This window comes from Micropterus salmoides, unplaced genomic scaffold (genome assembly GCF_014851395.1).
Source record: "Micropterus salmoides isolate LMB-PRFRI ecotype aquatic unplaced genomic scaffold, ASM1485139v1 Ms_hic_scaffold_12, whole genome shotgun sequence".
Lineage (NCBI taxonomy): Eukaryota > Metazoa > Chordata > Actinopteri > Centrarchiformes > Centrarchidae > Micropterus > Micropterus salmoides.
This window is the reverse complement of record NW_024040263.1, coordinates 2,965,751-2,991,264: the sequence shown is the minus strand read 5'-3', so window position 1 is coordinate 2,991,264 and position 25,514 is coordinate 2,965,751. Positions and strand designations below refer to the sequence as shown.

Genomic DNA, 25,514 nt, shown 5'->3' with positions numbered 1-25,514 from the left:
ACACAAAAGGTCATTGCTAAAGAGGCTGGCTGTTCACAGAGTTCTGTGTCCAAGCACATTAATGGAGAGGCGAAGGGAAGGAAAAGATGTGGTAGAAAGAAAGTGTACATGCAATAGGGATAACCGCACCCTGGAGAGGATTGTAAAAAACAAAACCCATTCAAAAATGTGGGGGAGATTCACAAAGAGTGGACTGCAGCTGGAGTCAGTGTTTCAAGAACCACCACGCACAGACGTATGGAAGACATTTCAGCTGTCGCATTCCTTGTGTCAAGCCACTCTTGGACCAGACACAGCGTCAGAAGCGTCTCGCCTGGGCTAAAGACAAAAAGGACTGGACTTCTGCTGAGTGGTCCAAAGTTATGTTCTCTGATGAAAGTAAATTTAGCATCTGCTGGTGTTGGTCCACTGTGTTTTCTGAGGTCCAAGGTCAACGCGGTCATCTACCAGGAAGTTTTAGAGCACTTCATGCTTCCTGCTGCTGACCAAATTTATGGAGATGCAGATTTCATTTTCCAACAGGACTTGGCACCTGCACACAGTGCCAAAGCTACCAGTACCTGGTTTAAGGACCATGGTATCCCTGTTCTTAATTGGCCAGCAAACTCGCCTGACCTTAAACCTATAGAAAATCTATGTGGTATTGTGAAGAGGAAGATGCGATACGCCAGACCCAACAATGCAGAAGAGCTGAAGGCCACTATCAGAGCAACCTGGGCTCTCATAACACCTGAGCAGTGCCACAGACTGATCGACTCCATGCCACGCAGCATTGCTGCAGTAATTCAGGAAAAAGGAGCCTCAACTAAGTATTGAGTGCTGTACATGTTCATACTTTTCAGTTGGCCAACATTTCTAAAAAACCTTTTTTTGTATTGGTCTTAAGTAATATTCTAATTTTCAGAGATACTGAATTTGGGATTTTCATTAGTTGTCAGTTTTAATCATCACAATTAAATGAAATAAACATTTGAAATATATCAGTCTGTGTGTAATGAATGAATATAATATCCAAGTTTCACTTTTTGAATGGAATTACTGAAATAAATCAACTTTTTGATGATATTCAAATTATATGACCAGCACCTGTACAGGTGAGCCAACCAACGTCACCCCATGACCAATCTAACCAATGCCACACAATGCTCTAAAAAAAAAGAAAGAAAGAAAGAGAAAACGCACTGCACAGGGGAGATGCCCACCTGCGCCAACCACCAAAAATAGGTTTTTGAGAAAAGTGACAAAAAGTTACATAATTTTACATTTTTAGAGAAGAAAATCCTTGGAGCAAATATGCAGATGAATGAAGACATTTAAATGGTGAAGAACTGTTTTTGAGATAATAGCAAAAATGTAAAGTTGCTTGTTGTAGTGGCACCATGAGGTTAATGAGTGCCATCCACCGGCAGTTTTTGCTGCACGAACAGTTTTAGAGGAGAAAAAGAAGAGGAAAGAAATATTAATAATAATAATAATAATATTCACAATATTCATAATTAGAATAAATATAGCCAGAGGGAACAGCTATTCAGATTTTTTTGTTCTTTTGGTCCTTTTAGAATTTTTAGGAATTTAAAATACAGTTTAAATTCATAAATAAAAAACACATTTGGGGGATAATTTCACAGCTCTACACTTAAAAATGTAGTTAGACAACAAACAAATAAATAAATAAACGACATGACCTGCGCTTCTTGATGACGTGAGAAGAGACAGTAAGGGGATTTCTGTAAACGGCTTGTGGCAGCCTCCCTCCCTAAGAGGATTGCTAAACTATTGATTTCTGTCTCGTTTGCTGTCGCCTTGTCGGTGTAGTGTCCCAGCTGAACAGCCCAGCAGTTTCCTTCCACTGTAACCAAAAACTCGGACAGGAGAGGGGGCAGAAAGAGCTGAAAGATGAGCACGGGCGCGGGCATCGACTACAGCGTCTGGGATCACATCTACGTGTCAGACGATGAGGATGTGACCAGCCCGTACGTCGACACCTCCAGCTTGTTCAGAATGAGACATCGGGTCAGCAGTGAAACTTGTAGTAGCTGTGGAGTTTGGAGTGCTATACCTGGTTAGTTTTACCAGTAGAAGTGATTTATTAACAAACCGATTAACAGAGGATACGATACACACACATATAGTTGACCAGGTGTTGCACAGAAATCTGTGACCCCTCAGATTCTGTGACGTTAATAAATGAGCTAACCTTACTAGCTAAAGACTAGCAGTCAAACTTTATTTGTGTAGGGCGGTTTTAAAACAAAAGTTACAAATGGCTTTACATGAAGAGGAAACAGGCAGAATTAAATATGCAACTTACAAAGGTATAAACATCAAGACAAAGCCAAAGAAAACATATATTATAATTTATAGCTGTGACACTGACATCGTGATCATTTATCGCATCACAATGTGTGACGCAATCTAAACAAATTATGTAAGCACCATTTTTTGGTAGCAGCTAACAAAATACAAAATGTGACAAATATATCTGCAATGTTACAGGCTGAAAATCCCATCACTTACCAGCCTTTTCCAGGGCTTACTGCATCTCATGGACATATCTGTCTTTCTCCATCCACTAATGAAGACCATGAGATGCAGATGCAACGTTATAAAGTTAAGTTATTAATATTAGGAAAAAAATCATCATCAGATTTTTAAAAAAATCTGAAATGTCAATATCGGTGTCAAAAGTCAAGTATCAGTCTGGCTTCAGAAATAATGTTGACAGCATTTGCATAGCTCTTTCAAGGTTACTGTCGATCAGTGATTCACAATCCTTTTGGCTTGTGAAGCGAACCCTTAACTATTGTCAACCATCAAAAATAATAACATTTATATTTCGTTTATTTCTTCTGTGAAAGTCAAGTCAGGTTTATTTTAAGTGTAAAACCAACAACAACATGGTCGTAGTACACTTTTCTACACAGAAAAAACAGAGACACAGAATTGTTAACTGTCTCACAACCCCACAGAATTATCTTGTAACCCCATGGGGGGGTCCCAGGGGGGGTCCCAACCCAGTGGTTAGGAACCATTGCCTTAGATACACATCACAATTTACTTGACATAAATAAATAAATTGTGAAACTCGTGTGGCTGCTCCTAACGGCATTGCTCAAGCTCAGTTTGTGTGGCTCTGGTTCTGTCTAACTAATAAGCTTAGCTGGAGCCTTGCTGTCACATGACTAGTTAAGTGAAAGGTCTTGTAGTCTCCAGCATCCTCCTGGTTTCACTTCTGCACTTTTATTCCAGCATTTCTTAAATCTGATAGAAAATCAAAGCTCTCCCAGCTGTGGGACAGTTAAATGGCTGGTTCGGGCTGATATGTTGTGGGCTAGTACACTGCAGCATGAGGTTCAGGTTAAGATAACCAAATGAGGCTGAACAAGTCATTATGATCCATCCCATTAATGTATTTCACTGCACAGCAGTACAAAGATATTTGAGATCCTTTTCCCACATCAAACACTCGTTCACTAGTGTTTTAGTATAGTCCTAATTTAGCAAAATGTAGCTCCAAGGTAATTAGTTTTGTTTTGTGTGCACTTTGTCTTTCTGTCATGAACACTTTTCTCATTTCACTTTTGTGCAACTTCTCCCCACCTGATTTCCTTCATCTTGCGTTTCTTTTTCATTTATCTCTTTACTCTCATCCACTGTGGACTGCTGTAACAGGCCCGGCTGGAGAGAATGGCTGAGTTTCAGCACAGTGGGGAAGACTTGGAGAATAACTTTGCAGAATGCAAGAGGCTATTAGAGAAAGCACAGGGGCGACTTAAAGAGCTAGAAGAAGAAGGAAGGAATGAGGAAGAGGAGGCTGAGCTGAAGAAAGTCCAGGCTGAGGTAAGAAAACTTAAGAAGGATGAAAAGTTGTTTGGGAAAATGATCGAGGAACACCGGCGAGAAGAAAAGAAGCTGCCGTGGAATGTTGACACTATCAGCAAAGAAGGTTTCAGCAAGGTAAGCCATGGCAGCGAGGTCACAAGATTTGCAAGATTTTGCCTGACATGTTAGTAACCTTATTTATCTGTTTTCTTTATCTTGTTTTCTAGAGTGTACTCAACATCAAGCCTGTAACAAAAGAGAAGGAAAAGATTGAGAAGCAGAAGACCTTTGTGGAGACGTATGGGAAGGAAATTAAACACTTTGGTATGCTTTACTCTTAATGTGACTGAGCGTGTTTGTTGTCTTTTCCTTTCTGCTCACATTATGGCTTTTGTCCAAAATGACCCCTCCCTTTCTGTGTTGTACTATTTTCAGCCCTATGGTTCAGTCCCACAGACACAAACATTTTATGTTGTATTGATAAGGGTTGTTCAAACCACTTTAACCAAACACCAAACATCTCTTGGGCTGTGTGCAAAATACTTTACTAATTCACTGTTCCTAACTGATTATATAGAGAGACTTCTATGCCAATTGGGTCAAATGGCAAAAAACCCAAAACATTTTGGACATTGCTTAGGCCATTACATCATCGTCAATCGTCAAAACACACAATCATCATTTTTATTGTTAGTCAAGCAACACTGTTGTCATGACTTAAGCCACTTGAACGCATGAAGTATATTTGACCACCCATGTCGAAAACACAACCTCTGGAGCTCAATTTTAATGTAACATTATGCTGGATGTGCTTGTGCGTGCACCAGGTTTGTTGCGGCGTTGGGATGATAGTCAGAAGTATCTGTCGGACAACCCACATCTGGTGTGCGATGAGACGGCCAATTGCCTTGTTGCCGTCTGTATTGACTTTGAGATAGACGAGGTGAGTGCTGTAAGAAAAGTGCGTTTGTATGTTCTGGGTAAAGGAAAAGCAACTAATTCAGCCAGGTAAAGCCTTGTAAATTCTCCGTACTTTGTAGAAACATGCACTGATGGAGCAGGTGGCCCACCAGGCCATCGTCATGCAGTTCATCTTGGATTTGGCACGGACGCTTAAGGTCGACCCAAGAGGCTGCTTCAGACAATTCTTTTCAAAGATCAAGGTCTGTAGTAAGCTAATTGTACTCTCCCGCGTCTCTGTCTGTGAAGTCACTTTCCATGAGGAAATGTTGTTGGCATATTTGTAGGAATTTTGCCATTTAAGGGTTCATGTGTCAGATTGCAGACAAGACTTACCAAGACGCGTTCGACCGTGAGCTGGAGTTGCTGAAGGGGCGGGTCCGCAGCTGTGCTCAGATTCGTATGGACAGCGCCATGAAAGAGCTAGAGGAAGAAGAGAGGCAGAAGAGACTGGGCCCAGGTGGTTTAGACCCTGTAGAGGTCTATGAGTCACTGCCAAAGGTAAACCATTCACACACGGTGGGACAAACTGATGGATGAAAGTAACAGCGTGGCACAACAAAATAGGTGTGAACAAGAACGTTGACACACAGTCGTTTTGAAGAGAGACCCTTGAAATAACTAAATCTTGATTCATTAGTTGTAATGCATTTATTTACAAGAAGACACAAACAATAAAGGTTGCGTTGTAGACAGTGTTTCACAAAGTATGTAATGCTTGTCCTGAGCAAGGTAATATTAAATTGTCAGATTTTTAAAAGGAGTTTGGTGACCTCATCTTTTTCTATGAGAAAGAAATGTATCAGTGTTTACTCTAGTTGTCTATCGTAAAAGTAACATCAATCATGATTATTATATAACCTAATTCAATTAAGGGTCTTTTAAATAACACAACCAATACAAAGTGTCTGGTTAAGATCCAACAAGGTCTGCAGTAGTCTAAACTTATTTTTTTCCTAATAATTAACATTTCATGTTTAAAAAATAGGAGGTTTCCACAATGTAAGCTAGGACGTTCACTATAAATGTTATGTCAGAGATGAAATATAACCTACACTGCAACTAAGAAAGTGTGTGTTGGCTACTCTACATCCCTGGAGGCTATGAGAGCAAACAGCTGGCCTGTTAGAGTATCTCCCATTTCATCCAGTTTACACACCACATCAATGATTACCTTGTTTTGCTGTACCAACAGAAGTTACAAGCCAGAAAATTCAATACTGCCCATACAAGCTAGCATTAGCCACATGGCTTTGAGTTATTGTGTTCATTTTTGTTATGTATGAGAGTACAAAACTTTGTTTACAGTATCGTTTTATATGGTATGTTGTTTATACTGAGAAGGAGAAGGAACACATTGAGATCCATTCAAATCTACCTTCTTTCCCACTTATATTTTTATATTCTGTTTTAATTTTTTTTACTGTGGCTACTAAAAGCTATTTAAAAAGGCCTTTCTACCTTGATTCTTGTGTAGTTTGTGCAAGAGACTGCATTTTTTCACAGATTTCAAAGCTGCTGTTTGTAGTTTTTGAAATAGTGTTTGTACAATCTGTTGATATGAACCGTGTTGCCATTTGGATAATCAGAGAAGTCAATACAGAGTTCAGCAGAATGGACTCCACCAGTCAGTCAGCAGCTCTCTGTGCAAGGTAAATAGCATCATTTGTATAAGCATTCAACCAAACTTCTTGGCAAAAATTATTTTTTTTATAAAAAGCCTAAACTTGTTATAATTTGATAAGTTTGTGTATTAAAAAATAAACTTTATGAAATTATGGACACAGTCGACGGTGCATGTTAAAGTGAACATATGCTGACATATGCTTTTTCCTCATTGGCTCACTCACTTCCCTACTGTTGGTTCACATTAATACTTTGGCTTTTTTTGTTTTATAGGAAATACAGAAGAGCTTTGATGAGAAGAACATTCAAATGTTGCAAATAGCTATCAACAAACTGGACCCGGACGTAAGTTGTTTGTAACTGAGCCTCAAAGTAAAATAGTAATTACCAAAAAAATAAAAGCAACAACAAACAAAGCCAGACGGTGACCAAATTGTATCTGTTTGTTAGTTCATTCATTCTGTCTTGAACTGGCATCACCGTGTTTCCCTTTATAGGAAGGAAAATACCACCTGAGGAGGTGTATTGACTCTGGACTGTGGGTCCCTGACTCAGGAGAGGGTGATGATGATGATAAAGAAGAGGACGAGGAAGAGGAAGAAGATTAAAAAGAAAAGGATTTTAAGTTAACATTCCTTGTTAATGAGTCCAACACTGTGCAAGTAATGCTCCATACATGCAACATAATGACGTATATATTTAATAACCATATGGACCATACCATCATATGATTTACTGGATTAGCAGACAAAAACACCTTTACAGCCTCTTTCAATTTTAAGCTACTTTCTGCAACCAAGTATAGTCAAAAAATGTAAAACTACAGAGTAAGGTTTCTTCTAGGCATGCCTCAGTTTTTATATTGCAGACACTTCGCCATGAATTGATGTGGAATCAGCTGATTTTCTATGAATCACCAGTTTACTCATGTGTATTAATCATCCTAAAAGAATACTCTCACATAAGAGACCTTGCAAAAGCCACCACACCCTCTGATGTCACCCTCCATGTTATTTTTGATGACGGCATCTTTACTCCTACATAATAATACTCATTTAGGTTTAAATTTCAGTTACTCACTGCATATTTAAATTCCATCACAGCTGGCCTCTGTGTCCTTACATTTGAAATCGTTCACACACCGTTTAAAAGTACCAAACAACATCACAGGTGTCACATACATTACCAGTGATGATGGTTTTATGAGAGTAACACAGCTACTGACTGGATGAGGAACAGTTGCCAAGATCTGGTTCTGAGACATTGGCTTACACTTCTGACATATAAAAATAATTTTGTATTTGAAGTTTAGTGTCTCATCACAGGCATCTACTAGTTACATATCAAACAATCTGCCTGCTTGACTGTATTTGTTACTGTGGTAAACAGCGCCACCTCAAGTCTGTTTAGGGACACAGCCCGTCAGAAGCCTCTAAAGTGAGGTAAGGACATAGATTGGTAAACACAGATCCATCTATTTACCTCTCTTATCATTAGTGAATTTTATATATTTTATCAGCTTATATCAGTTAGCCTCATATTGAGTGGATCATTCCCAAGCAAAGTGTGCTCAACATTCAAAGTGTTAAGACTGTCATTTGTGTCCAGTGCAATGGGAAGTTTGTTTTTTGCTAAGACTGCCAAAGGTGTTGACTCAACTATAAAGTGAAATATTTTCTATTTTTGAGGGCGTATCCTCGGCATGGTACAAACTACTGCTGGTACTTACTTATTGCAGATATGAACAATCAGTGTGTATGTTATCTCAGTTTTATCTCCTCCAGTACTGGAGGAGCTATAGTAAGAACCCACCACATCTCAGAGTAAACATGTCAAGATTCTGTTCAGTTGGATTAAATTGTAATTACAAAGCCCAAGCTAGCTTTGTAAATATGGGTATTTATTGATTGAGGTTGCAAGTAATGATTATTTCCTTCACTGATTAATCCGTGAATTATTCTCTTTATTAATCAGTTAAACGTTAAAGGTCTGTTTGCAGTGTTATAAAACATTTTTGAGAAGCTGGAAGAATGATCGACATTTCTGCATGAAAACCAAAATAACTCATTGAAAACCTTAATAGTTGCTGATTCATCTTCTGCAGATTGACAATCAATTAGGTGAGCAGTTGTTTCCAAAGTCAATTTAAAGATGATGTAAAGAGTGTGTCCAAGTTCTGCTCTGTAATGTAGGAGTTGTCACAGTACTTGTCTAGGGGTTTTACAAGCAATATGTGTTTTATTTTGTATTTACCTTTGAAGTTGTGAGACTGTTTGTTTTTACGTTGTGTTGTGGAACTTACAATAAATCAGGCTTGATTTGTTTGTGTTGAATTGATTAAGTTTTCCACTGGTTGCTGTGAATCCTGACTCATTTTCTGCCATACTTTCTCTCTCACTTGCATAATTAATTGCTAGGTCTCTCTTCCTCTCTCTCCTTCATAATTAATTGGTGGGTTTGATTTAGTGGCCTGTGCAGGATTTTTTTTTGAGGCAAAGCTTCTTTGTGCAGTCACTTTTGTAAATAGAAAACAATCAGCGCAGGCCTGGGGCATAAATCAAATCTAGATAATTCCTATAAAAGCTGATGGGAGAGAAACAGAATAGCGTCATAGCTTCATGCAGAACTGCTTGGGTGTGTTTATATCAATGCAGTCTCTTGCAACGTCTCTTAATGTGTGAATGTTAAAGTAATTGTGAAAAAGCGTTGAACTGGCAAAAGTCAGCGCAGGTTTTGTGTCTGAATGTAACTGTGATCATCAGAGGTTTTTCTAATGACATTTTGTGTACTATCACAGTGTCTGTCTTGTGGAACAATTACAAGCTCAGTCAGTGGACTGAAAATTAATCTGCAACTATTTTGATAATCGTTTTATGTCCGTCCTCAGGCACAAATGCCAGATATTCTCAGGATTTACTGAGAATAACTTTGTGTTTGGGACTGTTAGGTCAGATAAAACAAGCAATTTGAAGACATAACCTTGGGCTCTGAGAATATATGATGGGCATTTTTGGTGATCGGGCAGTGGATAAGAGACATGCCTTTGGTGTGAGAGACCCAGGTTCAATTCCCGCTACACATCCACCAATGTGTCCCTGAGCAAGACACTTAACCCCTTTGCTCCAGTGGTGTGCAACCTCTGACATATATAGAGCAATTGTAAGTCACTTTGGATAAAAGCGTCAGCTAAATGTAAATGTAAAATAGAATTTTTCTGACACCAAAAGAGGAACGACTTAATTGAGAAAACTATCCCCTGATTGATTGATTTTAAATTAATCTTTGGTTGCAGCCTTAGTGTCTTGTTTGTCATAAATTCACAATGTGCTGCTTAAACATTAAACCTTATTGCTGTTTGTTTTCCAGCTCTGGGAAGCTCCAAGCTCCAAGGAAGTATTCCAAGCTGTTCAAGATAAAAACAAGAGCAGCATCATTCCTGTTTTGGAGATGAAAATAGATCCTTGAATGAATGTAAGGGCATGGGGAGAAAAAACGACAGTGAGTACCAGAAACATGAATCCATATTGTGATTCGTTATGTGTATAATGGAGAGAAAGAACGCCTGACTGTTGAAGCAGAGAATCGGTGTGCGGCTGCTAATAAGAGGAATGGGAGAGAGGAGGAGCGGAGGCTGTTGTATGGGATTAATGGACACACTGTGTCTGGGCGGGAGGAGGGAGGGGAGGGGGAGATGGGCTTCTCCACGGAGGCTGTGGTGGTGGTGGTGGTGGTGGTGGGGGGTGGCTTGGGGGAGACCACTGTGGCAGGGGAGAGGGAGAGGAGAGGCAGGGAGGAAGGAAGGCTGGTGAAGCAGCGGATATTCATGAAGACGGCAAGTGTTTTTTTTTTCCTTCTTGCCGTGGTGACACACTGCTAGTCTGCAGAGAGACATAGGGAGCTATGAAGGAGACAAGTGAAAGCAAGAAGACGAGGCCCAGCCGATCTTTTCATTGATCTTGAGGCGATCAAGGTGAGTGTGTTTTTATTCTTACATGCTGCAGCCTTACTCTGTGTGTGTGAATGTGTGTATGTGTGTCTATCTGACACATATCTTGCAGTGTGTGTGCAGACAGGCACGATAACAGGGCTGTCCTCATGTATGCATGGTTTCAGTGTGCATATATATATTTATATTTGGGTGTTTTGTAGCAGAAGACCAGGCTGGTAGTTGAGCTGCATATTGATGCATTGCTGCTTGGTTTTATAAGCTCCTTTATCTGTAGTGGTACTGGTGGCAGCCATGGTGTGTGTATGTGCTTAAATTTCTCCTTGTCTCTCTCCATATATATGTCACTGTGTCACAATGCATTTGTTGATTTCTCCACAAAGACACCTTTTTTTAACTCAGTGAATCTGTGCAGCCTCTGGTGTGAGTATTTTCATTGAGTGGGTGTGTTCTTGATGACCCCTGGTAAAAGTCGTTTCAACCACTATCTGTCTGTGTACCAGCTCAGTCAGAAACACTGGTATACTGAATCTGTTCTATCCGATAGAATTAGGTCATCTCGGACTGCTCAGAGTAATTATATAACATCACAGAGCTTTGGTGTTGCAGTATCTGCTCAGAATTAGCCACACTGTAGGTACAGCTCCTGCAAAGCCAGGACAGCCAAAATATTTTGTTAGGACTGCACCCTTTATTAGTTGACCAATCATTTGTTTGGATATTAGTCAACAAATTGGGAATTTTATTAGTAATTCATTGTTGTTGTTTTTTTCCCCGTGCGTGTATTGTTAAAAACAATACGCATTTGTTCCCAAATATTCCCAAGCTGGTTTACATTACTAAAAGAATACTGTATATATGGGAAAATTATTTTCTCATATGATGCATTAAATAAATGAATTAAATCAAAGTAGGAGAGAAAGTTGAGGAAAGAAAGATGACTCAAAAAGAGAAAATTAGCTGACTGGCTGTTTTTGAATTCTTGCTCGTACTGATTCTTCATTTGTTTTTGCACAGGGAAGCCACACCGAAGAGGACACACTTAGACAGATTCGAGGATGGATCCCGGCATATCAAACCTGGGATTTTAACATCTGGACTTGACATCTTCTCGCTTTGCAGAGTTTGGATCCAACTGACCAATCAGACAGTGAAAAACTGATCTGAGATAGGAGAGATGTACAAATTATGGATTATTAATTGTTAGAAAACTGCATTCATGCGGGATCGGGTTTACAGCTGGGAAATGTCATGTGAACAATACTCCAAGTTGGATTAACTGTTTAGAAAACTTGGGAAAAGATTTTCTTCAGGAGTGACATCATGAACTCTGACCGGGAAATCCCATTGGCTTGTCTGGCCAAGACATGCTGACCAGAAACTCATAGTTTACACTAAAATGGAATTAGAAGTTTCTCTTTTTTAAAAGTTTTTCTTCCTTCCACCTTTGCCTTTTGAGAAAACATCAGATCAAAACAAAGGTCATCCAGCTCAGACTGAACGTGGAGCCTCTGAGGGGCACATAAATGCATCTTTAGCATTTACTGGCAGGTTGGAAGCCTGGTTTCAGCCATCTAAACACTGAGGTGTGGACAAGAGTGCGAGCGAGGCGGTTGGCTGGCTGAGTCAGCTCCAATGGGGGCCGGTTGTGACCCGGTCTGACCCCGGTTTGACCTTGCAGTGACCTCTGATCTCTCCGGTCCTGGCTCTCCACCTGCTCTGCTGCCTGGGTTCCGGAACGCTCCGCCCTGGGGCCCAGAACGAGCCAATCAGAATGAAGAAGAGCCGCAGCGTGCTGTCTGTGACGGGAGAAGAGGTGAGAAGGAGAATATAAACAACCAGGGATGTTCTGGAGAAAATCAGCTTACTTCACTTTTCACTGTCACTTGTTTCCATGAGAATAGATAACAGGCAGACTGTCAGACCTAGACTGTGTGTGTTTTCTTGATGACATATAAACCTCGTGACTTTCACACATCCAACGCTCCCTTTGTTCTTGTTTTCAAAGTCTGTGGACACACAAAGGAGTCTGAGTGAACATGAGCCTCCACTCTCTTCACCAGTGTGAACCACTCGGTCAGTCATAGTCCTCTATGTAAATGAGCCCCAGCTAAACGAGTGCTCTATGTAAATGAGCTATTTTCTTTTAAAGGTAACGTCTTGGCTGAAGGACGTAATACCATGCATTATTCAAGTACTCTATTATTGATTATGCTGATCGGGTGCCCATACATTTGTGTGTGTGGTTGTGCGTATTGTATGTGTGTGTGTGTGGATTGGAGCATCTTTCCACATCTGGGTCTGGACGACATCAAACGCAGCGTGGAGGCAACACGGCACTGTTGCCTAGCAACTGCTACCATTCCCCCAGTGTTTTGGTGCTACGGTACTGCAGTGCAGATCAGCCTCTAAGAGCTCAGTCTGTGGAGGCCTCATCCCAGACGCACACACATGTAGCCTAACACACACACTCACACATGCATGCAAACACACAAACATTTATAACTTATATGGTCTGTTTATGGTTTTAGTTTTTTCACTCAGCAGAATTTGAATATGGCAAGTCAACATGTTTTGATAGGACCAAGTTCTTTCATTTTTATTACATGCTCTGAATTAGATACACACTACTAATTGTTTTATTTACAAAGAAACAAATGTGTCTCTCTTGCTCCATGTCTCTGTTTCCCTTACTTCCCCTCCCCTCCCCCGTCTCACAGAGTAATGACATAGATATAACAGGTGCTGGGGAGAAGGCGGAGTCATCTCGCTACAGCCGGTCTTATACATCTGGGGCCACACTAGGGGCTGAACTACGCAGAGGGAGGAGCAGAAGACTCTCGTCTAGTCTTCAGGTATTGAAAGGAAGCATGGGTGCATTAACCTGCTCTGGGCCCTGGGGCAAAAATGAGCATCAACAAACATGTGAGCATAATATTAAAGGACCATCCCGTTGATTTAAAAGCGATTTATTTTCCCTATCATTGCATGGATTCAATTCATTTTGGTACCATATAAAGACATGCTTGAGTTGTTTAATCGATCCCAGTGAACATTAACTTACATTGTCATTACAAGGAAATGCAGTGGAGACTTTCCAAATCAATTTGTGCATAAAGTGCACAATGCCACAATAATGTAACACTGGGAACATTTAATGGAAACTTGATGTTCACTAAGATAGATTAAAGCTGAAATAATAATATATTCATATTAACAGTAGATCAAATGACTTGGTGTGATGTAAAAGGGGTCCCTTGTGGTGACAAACCCACAGATAATTATCTCGTAGCTCCTCATTGTTTTGCCTGCAACTTCACTGTTTTGTTTTAGCAGCAGCAGGCAGCTGTTTTAAGGGAAATACTGAAACCACTGTTAACTGTCTGCCCAGACCCAAATGGCAAAAAAAATCAGCAAGTAGCTAGTGGAGCATTTAGCACCTTGAGTAATTTATTTTGTATGTGTAAACTATTTGCCAACAAGTTTGCCATGTGTTTGCATTTTGTTTCTGCTGTCGCCAAATGGCTAAACACTCACTTATTGCAGGAGTCTGGTTATTTAATGTCATACTGTACTTAGAAACCAATGGAAAAACACATACAAATACAACTCTAAAAATTAACACGTGCACAAGTTTTACCTTGTTTTACCTTTACCAGACCAGTGAATACTGGAATTCTGGGGCTCCTGTGTTGTACCAGCCTTGAACAGCAGAGAGACTGAGTGTTTAAATTGTGCTACACACCTGCAAAGCAACTTGAGAGTAGTACCGTTGACAAACTCTTCCTTCTAACTCTACAGGTGCCCTGCTGGCTCCGCCCTCGAGACCGCACTCGTTCACCAGAGGTGCTGAACAACGTGTCGCGTCCAACAACTCTTCCCCTCCGCATCCCGCCGCGCATCTCCATCACACAAGCAGACACTGACAGGTCTACACACAATTTAACTTCAAACCATTGATTTCTCATTGCAGGTAGCTTTACACCATGTTTCGTTTCTTTCTTCCCTAATCATCAAACCTTTTCTCCTCTCGCTCCAGTTACGAAGCAGAAAATGGCGTGTCACCAGGTCACACCCCGCTGGGTTCGCAGAGTCCAGGCCTCACCATACACACCTCCTTTCCCCAGGGCCAGAGAAGAGAGTCCTTCCTCTACCGTTCTGACTCGGACTACGACATGTCGCCCAAGACGGTCTCGCGTAATTCCTCCCTTGCCAGCGAAGGGTGAGACTCAGGAAGAAAGACAAAACGAATGAGTGGGAGGGGGAACGAACATGTATGTTTGTATCCATATGATTCATTATTTTTGCTTCCTCTCTTATTTTTTACTGTCTCTGTCCCTACATCTCTCAGGCACACAGGAGAGGACTTTATTGTCACACCTTTTGCTCAAGTGAGTCTCATTTAATAGATCAATCGTTTGTCAACTGTAAATTATTGATAATTTTACTATACATTATGTAAAAAGGTAAACCATGGGAAGTTACTACACTTGGCCATGTATGTTTCTATGACGTTATTCCATATATCCTGTGATACTGTGTGATTATTTAGGTACTGGCCAGTCTGCGATCAGTACGGAGCAACTTCACCATTCTTGCCAACGTCTCCACACCAACAGTCAAGTCAGTACCAACTCATTGTCCTGAAATGTTCCACTTCTGCACATTATGATGGTATGTTGTCATACGTGTAACCAGCCAAAGAGGTAGTTCAGACTTTATATATCAAACTACAACAAAATGCTACTGTCTCAGTCCGCTGCAGCTGCAGAATGGTGGACTTCACATGAAATGCAGATTATTATTTTAAACCTTGTTACACGTCATTTTGGAAGAAGCAAAAAGAACAATCCCTTTTTGTTAATAGAAAGCGAGACACATTTCTATGTTATATCTTTTATATTCCCAATGTCCAAATCAATTCAGTACGGCTTTATTTATAACTGTTAGGGCAATTATATAAAGACAATAGAAAGGATAAGAAAGACAAACGTTGTTAATCACAAAACTAATTGGTAATAAATAAATATCTATAAAAATGTTTTTTAAAAATTATCTAAAAAGATACACAGAGTTAGGAAGGCCATTGCTGACTTGTTGTTGCTAACTTTGGTCAGTCTGCAGTTTCCGGTAGGTCTAACTAATTGTGGGGTCCTCAGGAGGTCTCCTCTGGGTGGAGTTTGCGTCAGTCCCAGGGCGTCACTGTCAGACCAGCAGTACCAGCAGCTTGCCCTGGAAACACTGGAGGAGCTGGACTGGTGCTTGGACCAGTTGGAGACCATTCAGACACATCGCTCTGTCAGCGAAATGGCCTCCAACAAGGTACGTATTTTTGACAAGTTTTATTTTAGATTTTGCTGAATTTATGTATGTATTTATACTTAATTGACTTGTATTTCTGTCATGCTCGCATTCTTCCACAGTTTAAGAGGATGCTGAACAGAGAGCTGTCCCACCTCTCAGAGATGAGTCGTTCTGGTAACCAGGTGTCTGAATACATTTCCAGCACCTTCATGGGTGAGTGGGACCAGAAGCTGATTTCTGTCCACATCGCATATTTGACCTTTACCAAATAAAAACAATAAATCTGTGTGTGTGTGTGTGTGTGTGTGTGTGTTTGTCTATCAATCTGTAGACAAGCAGAATGAGGTGGAAATCCCGTCTCCCACTCTGAAAGACAAATCTATGAGTCACATCAGTGGAGTAAGGAAACTGTCTCACAGCTCCAGTCTCTCCAGCGCTTCAATGCCTCGCTTTGGTGTTAACACAGACCACGAGGATGAGCTTGCCAAGGTCTCGTCTGTTTGTTTTTCTCTGACTAACATAAAATAAGTGCACAAATCAATCCCTGTTCACTTGTGGACTGTGCTCTGTAAACACTGATTATATATATTTTTTATCTTGTGCACACAAGATAATAAAGTATCCTCTTTCAGGTGTTCAGGGGCTGTGTAGATTTGAGGCTTTTCTTTTGCATTGTTTTAGTTGTCTCTTCCAGCAGGATGGAGAACGTGTGCACTTTTGTTTTTGTAGTGATTTACTGCAGAGGCTCTTTCAGTGTCACATTGAGACTAACATGAGAGGTTTCTTCTCAGTGATGCATTTGAAAAAAACATAATAAAATACAATAATATACTAGATTATTACATATTGTTAAATGATTTTAGTGTTTTAGTACTGTAACACTTTCCATTGAACACCAGGCCACTTACAGGCTGATGGGCTCATAGGATTGAATCGTACAACGCTGGAGGTCCATATTTGCATCACATAAAGATGGAATCTTTTGTTATTCCTTATGTCTGCTTTTTTGTGCTTGGCGCCTCATTGTTTAATTCCAACCACTCTTTAGCACCAATGTTTGGAAAGCCCACGGTAGGATGGAAACTGTCCCTGGTTCTGCATCTTCATTTAGCAGTGCATAAATCAGATGTAACTAAAAATAACAAGACAGCCACGCTGCCAGTACTACAAGGCTGCAGGCACAGCGATGCTTTGAGCTAAACGCTATCATCAACAATTTTTGCCTCATTATGGGGCGAAATGAAAGGTTAATGGATCACAGTGATTCACTGACATTGCCACCCATTCAGCCACACCTTTAGCGTGGTTAAAACAATTTTTGTGGTCTGTCTTTATCATTCAAAACTGGAGGTAGCAGTCAGTCAAGTAGGTCGCAGATATTCCCGTTACAGTTCTTGACACCATGACACATAGATTAAAGGATCAAGCTTATTCTGAGTGACATAAAGGGAATGTCTGCTGTGTGGTCATTGTACAAAAGGCACCAGACCTCAAGTGACTCAAGCCTTAACCATCCGTGCAATAGGACCTAACATTTTTATATTGATAAATTGTCACATTTTGCCTTGTCTTCCTTTACTTGTGTTGGATCGGGAATTTATCTCTGTGATTCACATTTATTTTCTTTAAAAGTTATTTAATTGCTTTTTGTTTTCTTGAAAAATTGATTAATCGTTCACTCTAAAATGTCAAAAAACATTTACGAAAGCCCCCGGTGAGGTATTAAAACGGATTCTTCTGTCCTACAAACAGTACAAAGCCCAAAGGTATCCAGTTTACTCTCACAGAAGACTGAGAAATTCATTAATTATATGTATTTGTTTGATTAGTACATAAGTTTGGTAATTGATCGGTAATGTTGGTAATTATTTGATTTATTGGGTTAAATGTCTAGCTTATGTTAAATTTTGATGCAAATTTAAATGATGTCTTGGCACCCTCTGAGCACCCTGATAGCACCATCTCTGCTTGTGACCCTTTAAAAATGACATGTAAATGCTTTTATGTTTTTGTATTTAAAAAGTTGATGTGTTTTTGACTCAAAAAGTCATATTATGGTTGTTTGTGTGTGCGGTGTTTGACCAGGAGTTGGAGGATCTGGACAAGTGGAGTTTTAACATATTCAGAGTAGCAGAATTCTCCAACAACAGACCCCTCAGCTGCATCATGTACACCATCTTCCAGGTAAACAATGTGAATGTGTGTTTTCTGTGGGATCGTCCTCACCTGAAGTGTTTGAAGGTTTGCTGATGTACATGACGTTCTCCCCCGTTGGAGAGAGTGTGTGTGTGTGTTTGTGTGTGTGTCAAGTTCTGGCTCCTCTACTCCCTCCTCAGGAGCGAGAGCTGTTGAAAACATTTCGTATCCCAGTCGACACCTTTGTCACTTACGTGATGACCCTGGAGGACCATTACCATGGAAACGTAGCGTACCACAACAGCCTCCATGCTGCAGATGTCACCCAGTCCACACACGTCCTCCTCTCCACACCTGCTCTTGATGTATGTTGACGTGCAGACTCACACACACACACACACACACTCACATACTGGTTGGTGATCAGATGTGGACAGCCTGTAAACAGATTTGCATCAGTGATGGAAAAACTCTCATTATTTTTGTTTTGTTTGACAAAAATACATTTCTTTCATAGAATAAAATTAGGTGCAGCAAAATAAAACTTAATGAAATTATTATCAACCCACAAGTTATGGCTTAGTCCAAGGTGGATCATGAATGGTTAAAAACAACCAATCACATGGAAAAACAACATGACAACAATGTGTGACAATTTATTTATTTGTTTATTTAAACAAATGTACATAAATGCTTAAATCCTTTGTCTATTTTGTAATGTTATATATCACCTTACCTGACAGTTTTTGTTTGTTTTTTACTGTCAACCTGTGCATCACTAGTGATCCATTGTCTCTGTTCAATAAATAATAAAATAGACAACTTAATGTAAATGTGAGTAACATAATGTAATGTATATGTAAAATGTAATAATCATTTTTAGAACTATAAATTGTTTTGGTAATACTATTTATTTCAAGGCTGACATAACACTGTCATAACTGTGTCATGAAAACTGGAATATGAATGAAAGTTTTCATGTTTACGACGCTGAAAGTGCTGAAAACATTGTCACTATGATAACACATTATTATATATTTTACCTGAGGTTGAGATAATGTATTTGAGACACTGTAGCAAGAGCATTTGGCAGTGTCAAAACATGTTTATTCCTCTTGTCCTTTCTTGTCCTCTTGGGACAAAAGACAGAACTGAAAGTGTTGTAATTATAAAGAGTGAAAAGAAAACTGAGCTGCTGATTATGCACCAAAGTCCCTCTGAGAAAGTAAAAACATGATTCAACAACAGAGTGATTTTATTGCAAATTATATTTTTAAAGTCATGATTTTACCCATATTCTTAATATTCTAAATAAACAGACAGATTTTCTATAGATAAAAACTTAAAATAATTGATGGAAATAAGTGTTTGGTGAGTTGTTCTGTTCTCATTTTCTCTGAATTTCGTCCGTCTTCTTCTGCCCTCCTTTTCCCTTTCAGGCTGTCTTTACTGACCTGGAGATCCTCGCCGCCCTGTTTGCTGCAGCGATCCATGATGTAGACCACCCCGGCGTTTCCAATCAGTTCCTCATCAACACCAGTGAGTGCACACACACACACACACACACACACACACACACACACACACACAGACAGCAGGGAAAATATGTCTAGATTTCTGCACAAACTGTGTTTACACCCCCTCCCCTGTCCCTCTTCTCTGTGCTTAGACTCGGAGCTGGCCCTCATGTATAATGATGAGTCAGTTTTGGAGAACCACCACCTCGCTGTGGGCTTCAAGCTTCTGCACCAGGAAAACTGTGACATCTTCCAGAACCTCACCAAGCGACAGCGCCAGAGCCTTCGCAAGCTCGTCATCGATATGGTGAGAACATTGTCTAGCACACCTCACACCACACCAGTGAAATTATAAACTAATACACAAAATCCAATTTAACGTTAGATTTTTTGGAGCAGTTACTTTTGGTTACATTTTCTTTTAGCTGCCAATGCTGACAAATATCAATATGTATCATTTAATAGTTTTTAGATGTGTCTTATTTATTTGCTATTGACAGATCTCACGTTGTCTTAAAGGTGCCACTTTATGTATTTTATATGATTCTTATTTTTCATTTTTAACTGCAGTTTTATTTATTTATAAAATGATACAATTATTACCAGTTATTTTATTTAATTTTGATCTTTTTTTTATGTTGTTTGTCTACAACTCATTGTTGCTGCCTATTTTGACCAGGACACCCTTAAAAAAGTTTAAATTTAAGTTAAATTCAAAATTAAATCTATCTAATTTGATCTGGTCTGCATCTTTTTAATTAAAAGTCTTTCCTACTTTACAGCCAGTCAGTTGGATTTCTTGTAAAACAGCAATATATAAATACTTAGTATTAAACATATTCTTTAAAAGTTAGCCTAAAGCCTGTTTTTGTCCCTACTTTCACTTTTATTTGACAGAATAACAGAGATTAGGTTGGATCTTTTGTCTTTGTCTAGTTTTGTCTTACTGTCTCTGTCTACAGGTGTTGGCCACAGACATGTCCAAACACATGACCCTACTGGCTGACCTGAAGACCATGGTGGAGACCAAGAAGGTGACGAGCTCTGGCGTGCTGCTCCTGGACCACTATACAGAACGGATACAGGTAACGTGTCCTCTATACATGCCAGTAAAGTGTGTTAAATCACAGCTGTGAAATCTGGATATGTCTACTGTATTCTGTGAATGTACTGTTTTATATATATACTGTACAATATGTGTGTGTTTTTAGGTGCTGAGGAACATGGTGCACTGTGCAGACCTGAGCAACCCCACCAAGGCGTTGCCGTTATACAGACAGTGGACGGAGAGGATCATGGAGGAGTTCTTTCGACAGGGTGACAAGGAGCGAGAGAGGGGGATAGAGATCAGCGCCATGTGCGACAAACACACCGCTTCTGTGGAGAAGAGTCAGGTAATACTCGATCTCTCTCTCTCTCCCTCTCCCATCTACTTTAAATGTGTAATTGTTAATACAATGAATCCAGAGTAATGAACTGGAAACTGTGTTTGTATATGTGGATATTACACAAACTCTCTGTCAGAACACAGAATGGATAATGAGCAATGGACAAGCAACTTCAGAAGCTAAAATAAACATAACAGCCATGAAATAAGAAACTGTTTGGTGAAGCTTAAACCCTTCAGTTTACGGTGAGACTGCCATAAGTGCAAATGGTTATTTTTGAGGTCATTGTTGTCATTTACAAACACTGCAAAGTTTTGTAATGTGGCTGTGTGGTGGAAAATAGCTAATTTCATAACGATAAAAATGACACCATAACGGAAGACTTCATTGGCAAAGAGGAACAGTGCAAAATGCAGTTTGTGGCCGAAAATGCCACATCTTCAAAAATTACCATTTGAGTTGAATCAACACCTCTGGCAACCAATAAAACTCTAAACATGTTGAGTATCCCTAAAATATTATTTATCATTCTAAAATTATATAAATAGTTTTCTTCATCTTTGTATTAACACGCAGGCCGTAGACAACAACTAATAAGTCAAAGGATCACCAACATTATTATAATTAATTGTGAGAAGGACATGAATATATGTACTAAATGCCATGGCAATCAATCCAATGGTTGTTGAGAGATGAGAGTAGTATTTCATTGTCCACCAACATGAAAAAGCTTCATTTTTTCCAAAGTAATGGAGCCTGGAATAACTTAAGATACAATTCTGGCACTCATCAATATTTTGTTATTGTATTTTGGATGCATGAATAACAAATGCATTCCTGTTTCAGTGTCCAACTGGCAGCGTCTACAGCCATGTCTCGTTTAATATCAATGATGTAAAACAGTGACGTTTTTCCACCTCAAGATTGTGGTCACCGATTCTGTACTTAGTTAAAATTTTGAGATGCTCTGCCAGCTGGATTTCTCTGTACTTTAAAGGAATAGTTGAACATTTTGCGTAATACACTAACTGTCTTTCTTTCTGCGAGTTAGATACCACATTGATACCACATTCATGTCTGTACGGTAGACCTTAAGCTGGTACCGGCAGCCGATTACTTTAGCTTGGCATAAAGACTAGAAACGAGGGGAAACACCTAGCCTGGCTCTGTCTTAAGTAACAACATCTGAAATACGAAATAAAAAAACAATTTGTAAGTCTACAGGTGCGGGACTGTTCCTTGAGTCTTGTTCCTGTGAGGTCCCTGTAAAACTACAAATCTGCCTTTTTACACATGGATGGAATGAACAAACAAGATAATGTGTTAATCAGTGAGCTTTAGAGAAGCTGGCATATTTTGTTACCTTTGGACAGGGCTAAGCGAAGTGAACTGGCTGCAGCCTGTGGCTTCATATTTATAGCAAGAAAGCAAATAAGCATATTTCCTAAAATGTCTGATTTCTTTTTAACATCACCTATTATCGTGGCCTGAGATGTGGTTCTTCTCTTCTAGGTTGGCTTCATCGACTACATTGTCCACCCGCTATGGGAGACGTGGGCTGACCTGGTGCACCCGGACGCCCAGGAGCTGCTGGACACACTAGAGGAGAACAGGGAGTGGTACCTGAACACCATGCCCCAGTCTCCCTCACCTCCCCCGGACAGACACCTGCAGCATGACCGCTTCCAGTTCGAACTCACCCTAGAGGACCTGGAGCACAACAACCATAACCACATACACCTGAGCAACAGCAGCCAGACAGCCATCTGTGATGACAGCATCGAAGACCAAATGCAGGACGGCCGGGCGGAGCTGAAAGGCGAGGAACAGAACCATGAAGAAAATGAGAAAGAAGACGACGAGAATCACAACAGCGAACACAACGGAGTCGGAGATGAAGAGGAGGAGGAGACTACAGAAAGAGAGGGAGAAGATGAAGAGGAGGAGCATGGAGAGGACCAAGTAGAAGAAGAAGGAGGAGGATGTCAGACAGATGAAACAGAAAGAGGAGAGGAAGTGAATGATGCAACGGAGGATGAGGAGACTAAAGAACAGGAGGAAGAGAATGAGCAAAATCAGGATGTTGAACAAGGGCAGGAAGAGGGTAATGAGGAAGGGGGAAATGATGAAGAGGAAGGCGAGGAAGGTGCAGAAAATGAGGGCGGAGAAGGTGAGGAAATGTTGGAAAGTGAAGAAGTAGAAGGGGATTTAGAGGGAGAAAAAGAAGGTGAGGGGGGAGAGGAAATGGGAAATGAGGAGGGCGAAGTGGAGGAAACTGTGGAAAAAGAGGAGGAGGTAGAGATGGAGGAGAAAGAAGAGGAAGGTGCAGCAGAGATGGAGGAAAATGTAGAACAAGAGGAGGGCAAGCAAGAGGAGGAGGAGGAGGAGGAGGAGGAGGAGGTAGAAGAAGCAGAAGATGTCAAAGAGGAGAAAGGAGAGCTGGAAGAAGAGGAAGAGGAGGAAGCGCCAACTGAGGATGAAACTGGAAAGGAGGAAGAAGAAGAAGAAGTGGAAGAGGAAAGTTAGTTGGGTGTAAAAACACAACTAACAGAGTTAGCAAGGAATGGTTAAGAAGTAACTGCTTCCTCATAGAAGAGGATATAGAGTTGAAGATGCCCTTCTTTCCTCTGACCACTTAATCATGTGACCCTCTCAGCTGAAGGCCAGTGTATGCTCAACTACAGACGTCTAAAACCTCAGAGAGAAACATTTAAGACGGACAGTACAGCACCGGACCCAAACCTACGCCTTCCCGAACAGCCAGATTGTTGCAACGTCTTGATCAACTGGTAGTATCACCGAATATCTGTACATCCATCACTGCCGTAGGGAATAAACTGGGGATAATAAAAGGGGGGGGGACCCTTTGTACTCCTGAAAATCTAAAAGAAACCTGAAATACGTACATGCAAATAAGTGCTACCCATTATCTCTCTGTCACTGTCTCGTTTATGAGGAAGATACCACACACACACACACACCCCGACCAACAACTGTTAAAAGAATGTCAACTTCCTCCGTTCTGTCAGAAAAGAGAAAAAAATAATGAAAAAAGTCTGGAAAGTGTAGTTTGTCGTCTTTTATTTACTACAAAACTTTCCACCTCTGAACAGGACGCCGAGTAGACCTTTGGGCTCTGGTCTAGGAACAGTTTAACCTCCTCACATACTAACCTTAAAGCAACAATGCTGGCTCGCTGAAAGCACTTCTGAATAATATCTGGACTGTTTTGTCAAGGTGCAGACATTTGCAGTCCAGCTCAAAAGGCTGACCTGTGTGTAACACGTCGATGTCGGTTCATGTTTGAAAATAAACCACACCCAGTATTCATCCCATCACGACTGTTTCACCACTCCCAGACTGTGAGTGTGATTCCCGGGTGATTTCGTGCCAAAGTGTCCCACGACCAGCACTGAGCAATTCAGCCTTCCTCCACACAAGGTGGCTACTCGTCCGTGAAGCAATGAACTGTGGGACCAGGGTAACGGGTGTGATGGTCTTCCACAAGTCCCATTTTTAGTTTTGTTTTTGTAAAAATGGTATTTGGCACTTTATCTAACACCCCTGTTACATATATGTACATAATAAACATGTATTTTAATCTGCTGATGTCATAATAAATAGGATCAATGAAGTTGATGGATTGGTGTTTTTAATTGCAGGTCTCTGGCATTCATCATTCTCCCCTGAACAATACTGCAAAAGATTTATCCACCATGATACAGTAAGTAGTACTTTTGGGAACTCTTTATTTTATGGTCTATAATTTTCTAGGTGGTTTGGAAAGTAGAGCTGAAATATGTTAATTGATTAATCAAATCAAATTAATTGACAACAATTTTGAGAATCGTTACTCGTTTGAATCTTCACTTTTTTTCCTGATTAGTTGTTTTTAACATTGTAAATTAAATATATTTGAATCCAATATATATAATAAAATTTGTTAATGGTTGGGAAATTGTGACATTGACAGGTATTTTATAGGCTTAACTATGGATGGATTCATTATTCTGTAGGTTAATCGACAAATAAAATCATTAGTTGCTGTGCTTGTTGAAAGAACTGTCACTGTATACTAAATATAGGAAAACAAAGAGTATTTTACTGGTGAACTTCCAATTATTTGCTGTAACAGTCTTTTTGTACATGACTGGTGAACTGAACATGCAAAAATCTACAGGAAAGCATGTATAAAGAATAATGTTAGAAGTAATCAATTAATATTTAATAGGGTTTAAGTGAAGCACTTAATTCAAGGCAATTCTTATTTTCTCCATGGTTAGTACTGTGTTATCTCCAGGAAATCTGAGAAATGATTAGGAAATTACAACCCACCTTGGATAACTGACCTGGATGACTGAGAATCTTCACAGAAATTACAACACCATAAAATAATGTAGACCTGAAATACTTATTTTGATCATCAAATGAACAATTTGTTAAGTAAAAGTGTCAATAATTCTTATTGTTCCAGCAACTCAAATGTGAGGAATTAATGCTTCTCTTAGGTTTATGTGATAATAAACTCTGTATGTTTTAAGTTTTAGACAAAACAAGCAATTTAATGACATCATCTTGGTCTTTTGGGAATTGTGATGTGCAATTTTTTTAATTTCTTTACTTTTTTTCTAGATTCAATGAATAACAAAGAAACAAATCAGTTGCAGCCCTAAGGTTTTACTGAACAGCTTGCTGCTATATTGTGCTTCACTACGACAGTCATTGACAAGCTTTTTAAATAGAAATCTGCATTAGTTGAGCTTGTTTTACTCTGAGACACTTCTTTCTTTCAGTGTGTGATTTAATTGTTACCAA

General features: G+C 39.9%; 2 protein-coding genes across 7 annotated transcripts; both read left to right on the top strand.

The window, feature by feature from the left end:
* The first annotated feature begins 1,713 nt into the window (after nt 1–1,713).
* On the top strand, nt 1,714–10,049 carry cdc37 (cell division cycle 37 homolog (S. cerevisiae)). 4 transcript variants are annotated; one of them, XM_038712859.1, is made up of 9 exons: nt 1,715–2,013; nt 3,673–3,957; nt 4,050–4,146; nt 4,650–4,765; nt 4,863–4,985; nt 5,101–5,283; nt 6,372–6,434; nt 6,682–6,753; nt 6,906–8,745. In XM_038712859.1, the coding sequence occupies exons 1-9, from the start codon at nt 1,897–1,899 to the stop codon at nt 7,014–7,016; spliced, it is 1,167 nt and encodes a 388-aa protein (XP_038568787.1). In that variant the 5' UTR covers nt 1,715–1,896; the 3' UTR covers nt 7,017–8,745. The 4 variants fall into 4 exon arrangements, with proteins under 4 accessions (XP_038568790.1, XP_038568787.1, XP_038568788.1 ...); XM_038712861.1 differs by having other exon boundaries at nt 1,718–2,062; XM_038712860.1 differs by lacking the exon at nt 6,372–6,434 and having other exon boundaries at nt 1,716–2,013.
* A 127-nt stretch (nt 10,050–10,176) lies between these two features.
* LOC119898676 (cAMP-specific 3',5'-cyclic phosphodiesterase 4C-like) lies at nt 10,177–25,454 on the top strand. 3 transcript variants are annotated; one of them, XM_038712854.1, is made up of 17 exons: nt 10,177–10,378; nt 11,372–12,170; nt 13,075–13,209; nt 14,156–14,283; nt 14,394–14,576; nt 14,706–14,745; nt 14,907–14,977; nt 15,514–15,676; nt 15,778–15,871; nt 15,990–16,147; nt 17,744–17,842; nt 17,995–18,159; nt 19,234–19,333; nt 19,464–19,618; nt 20,274–20,396; nt 20,523–20,705; nt 22,212–25,453. In XM_038712854.1, the coding sequence occupies exons 2-17, from the start codon at nt 12,129–12,131 to the stop codon at nt 23,223–23,225; spliced, it is 2,853 nt and encodes a 950-aa protein (XP_038568782.1). In that variant the 5' UTR covers nt 10,177–10,378; nt 11,372–12,128; the 3' UTR covers nt 23,226–25,453. The 3 variants fall into 3 exon arrangements, with proteins under 3 accessions (XP_038568782.1, XP_038568781.1, XP_038568783.1); XM_038712853.1 differs by having other exon boundaries at nt 12,363–13,209; XM_038712855.1 differs by having other exon boundaries at nt 11,372–13,279; nt 22,212–25,454.
* Nucleotides 25,455–25,514: the final 60 nt, after the last annotated feature.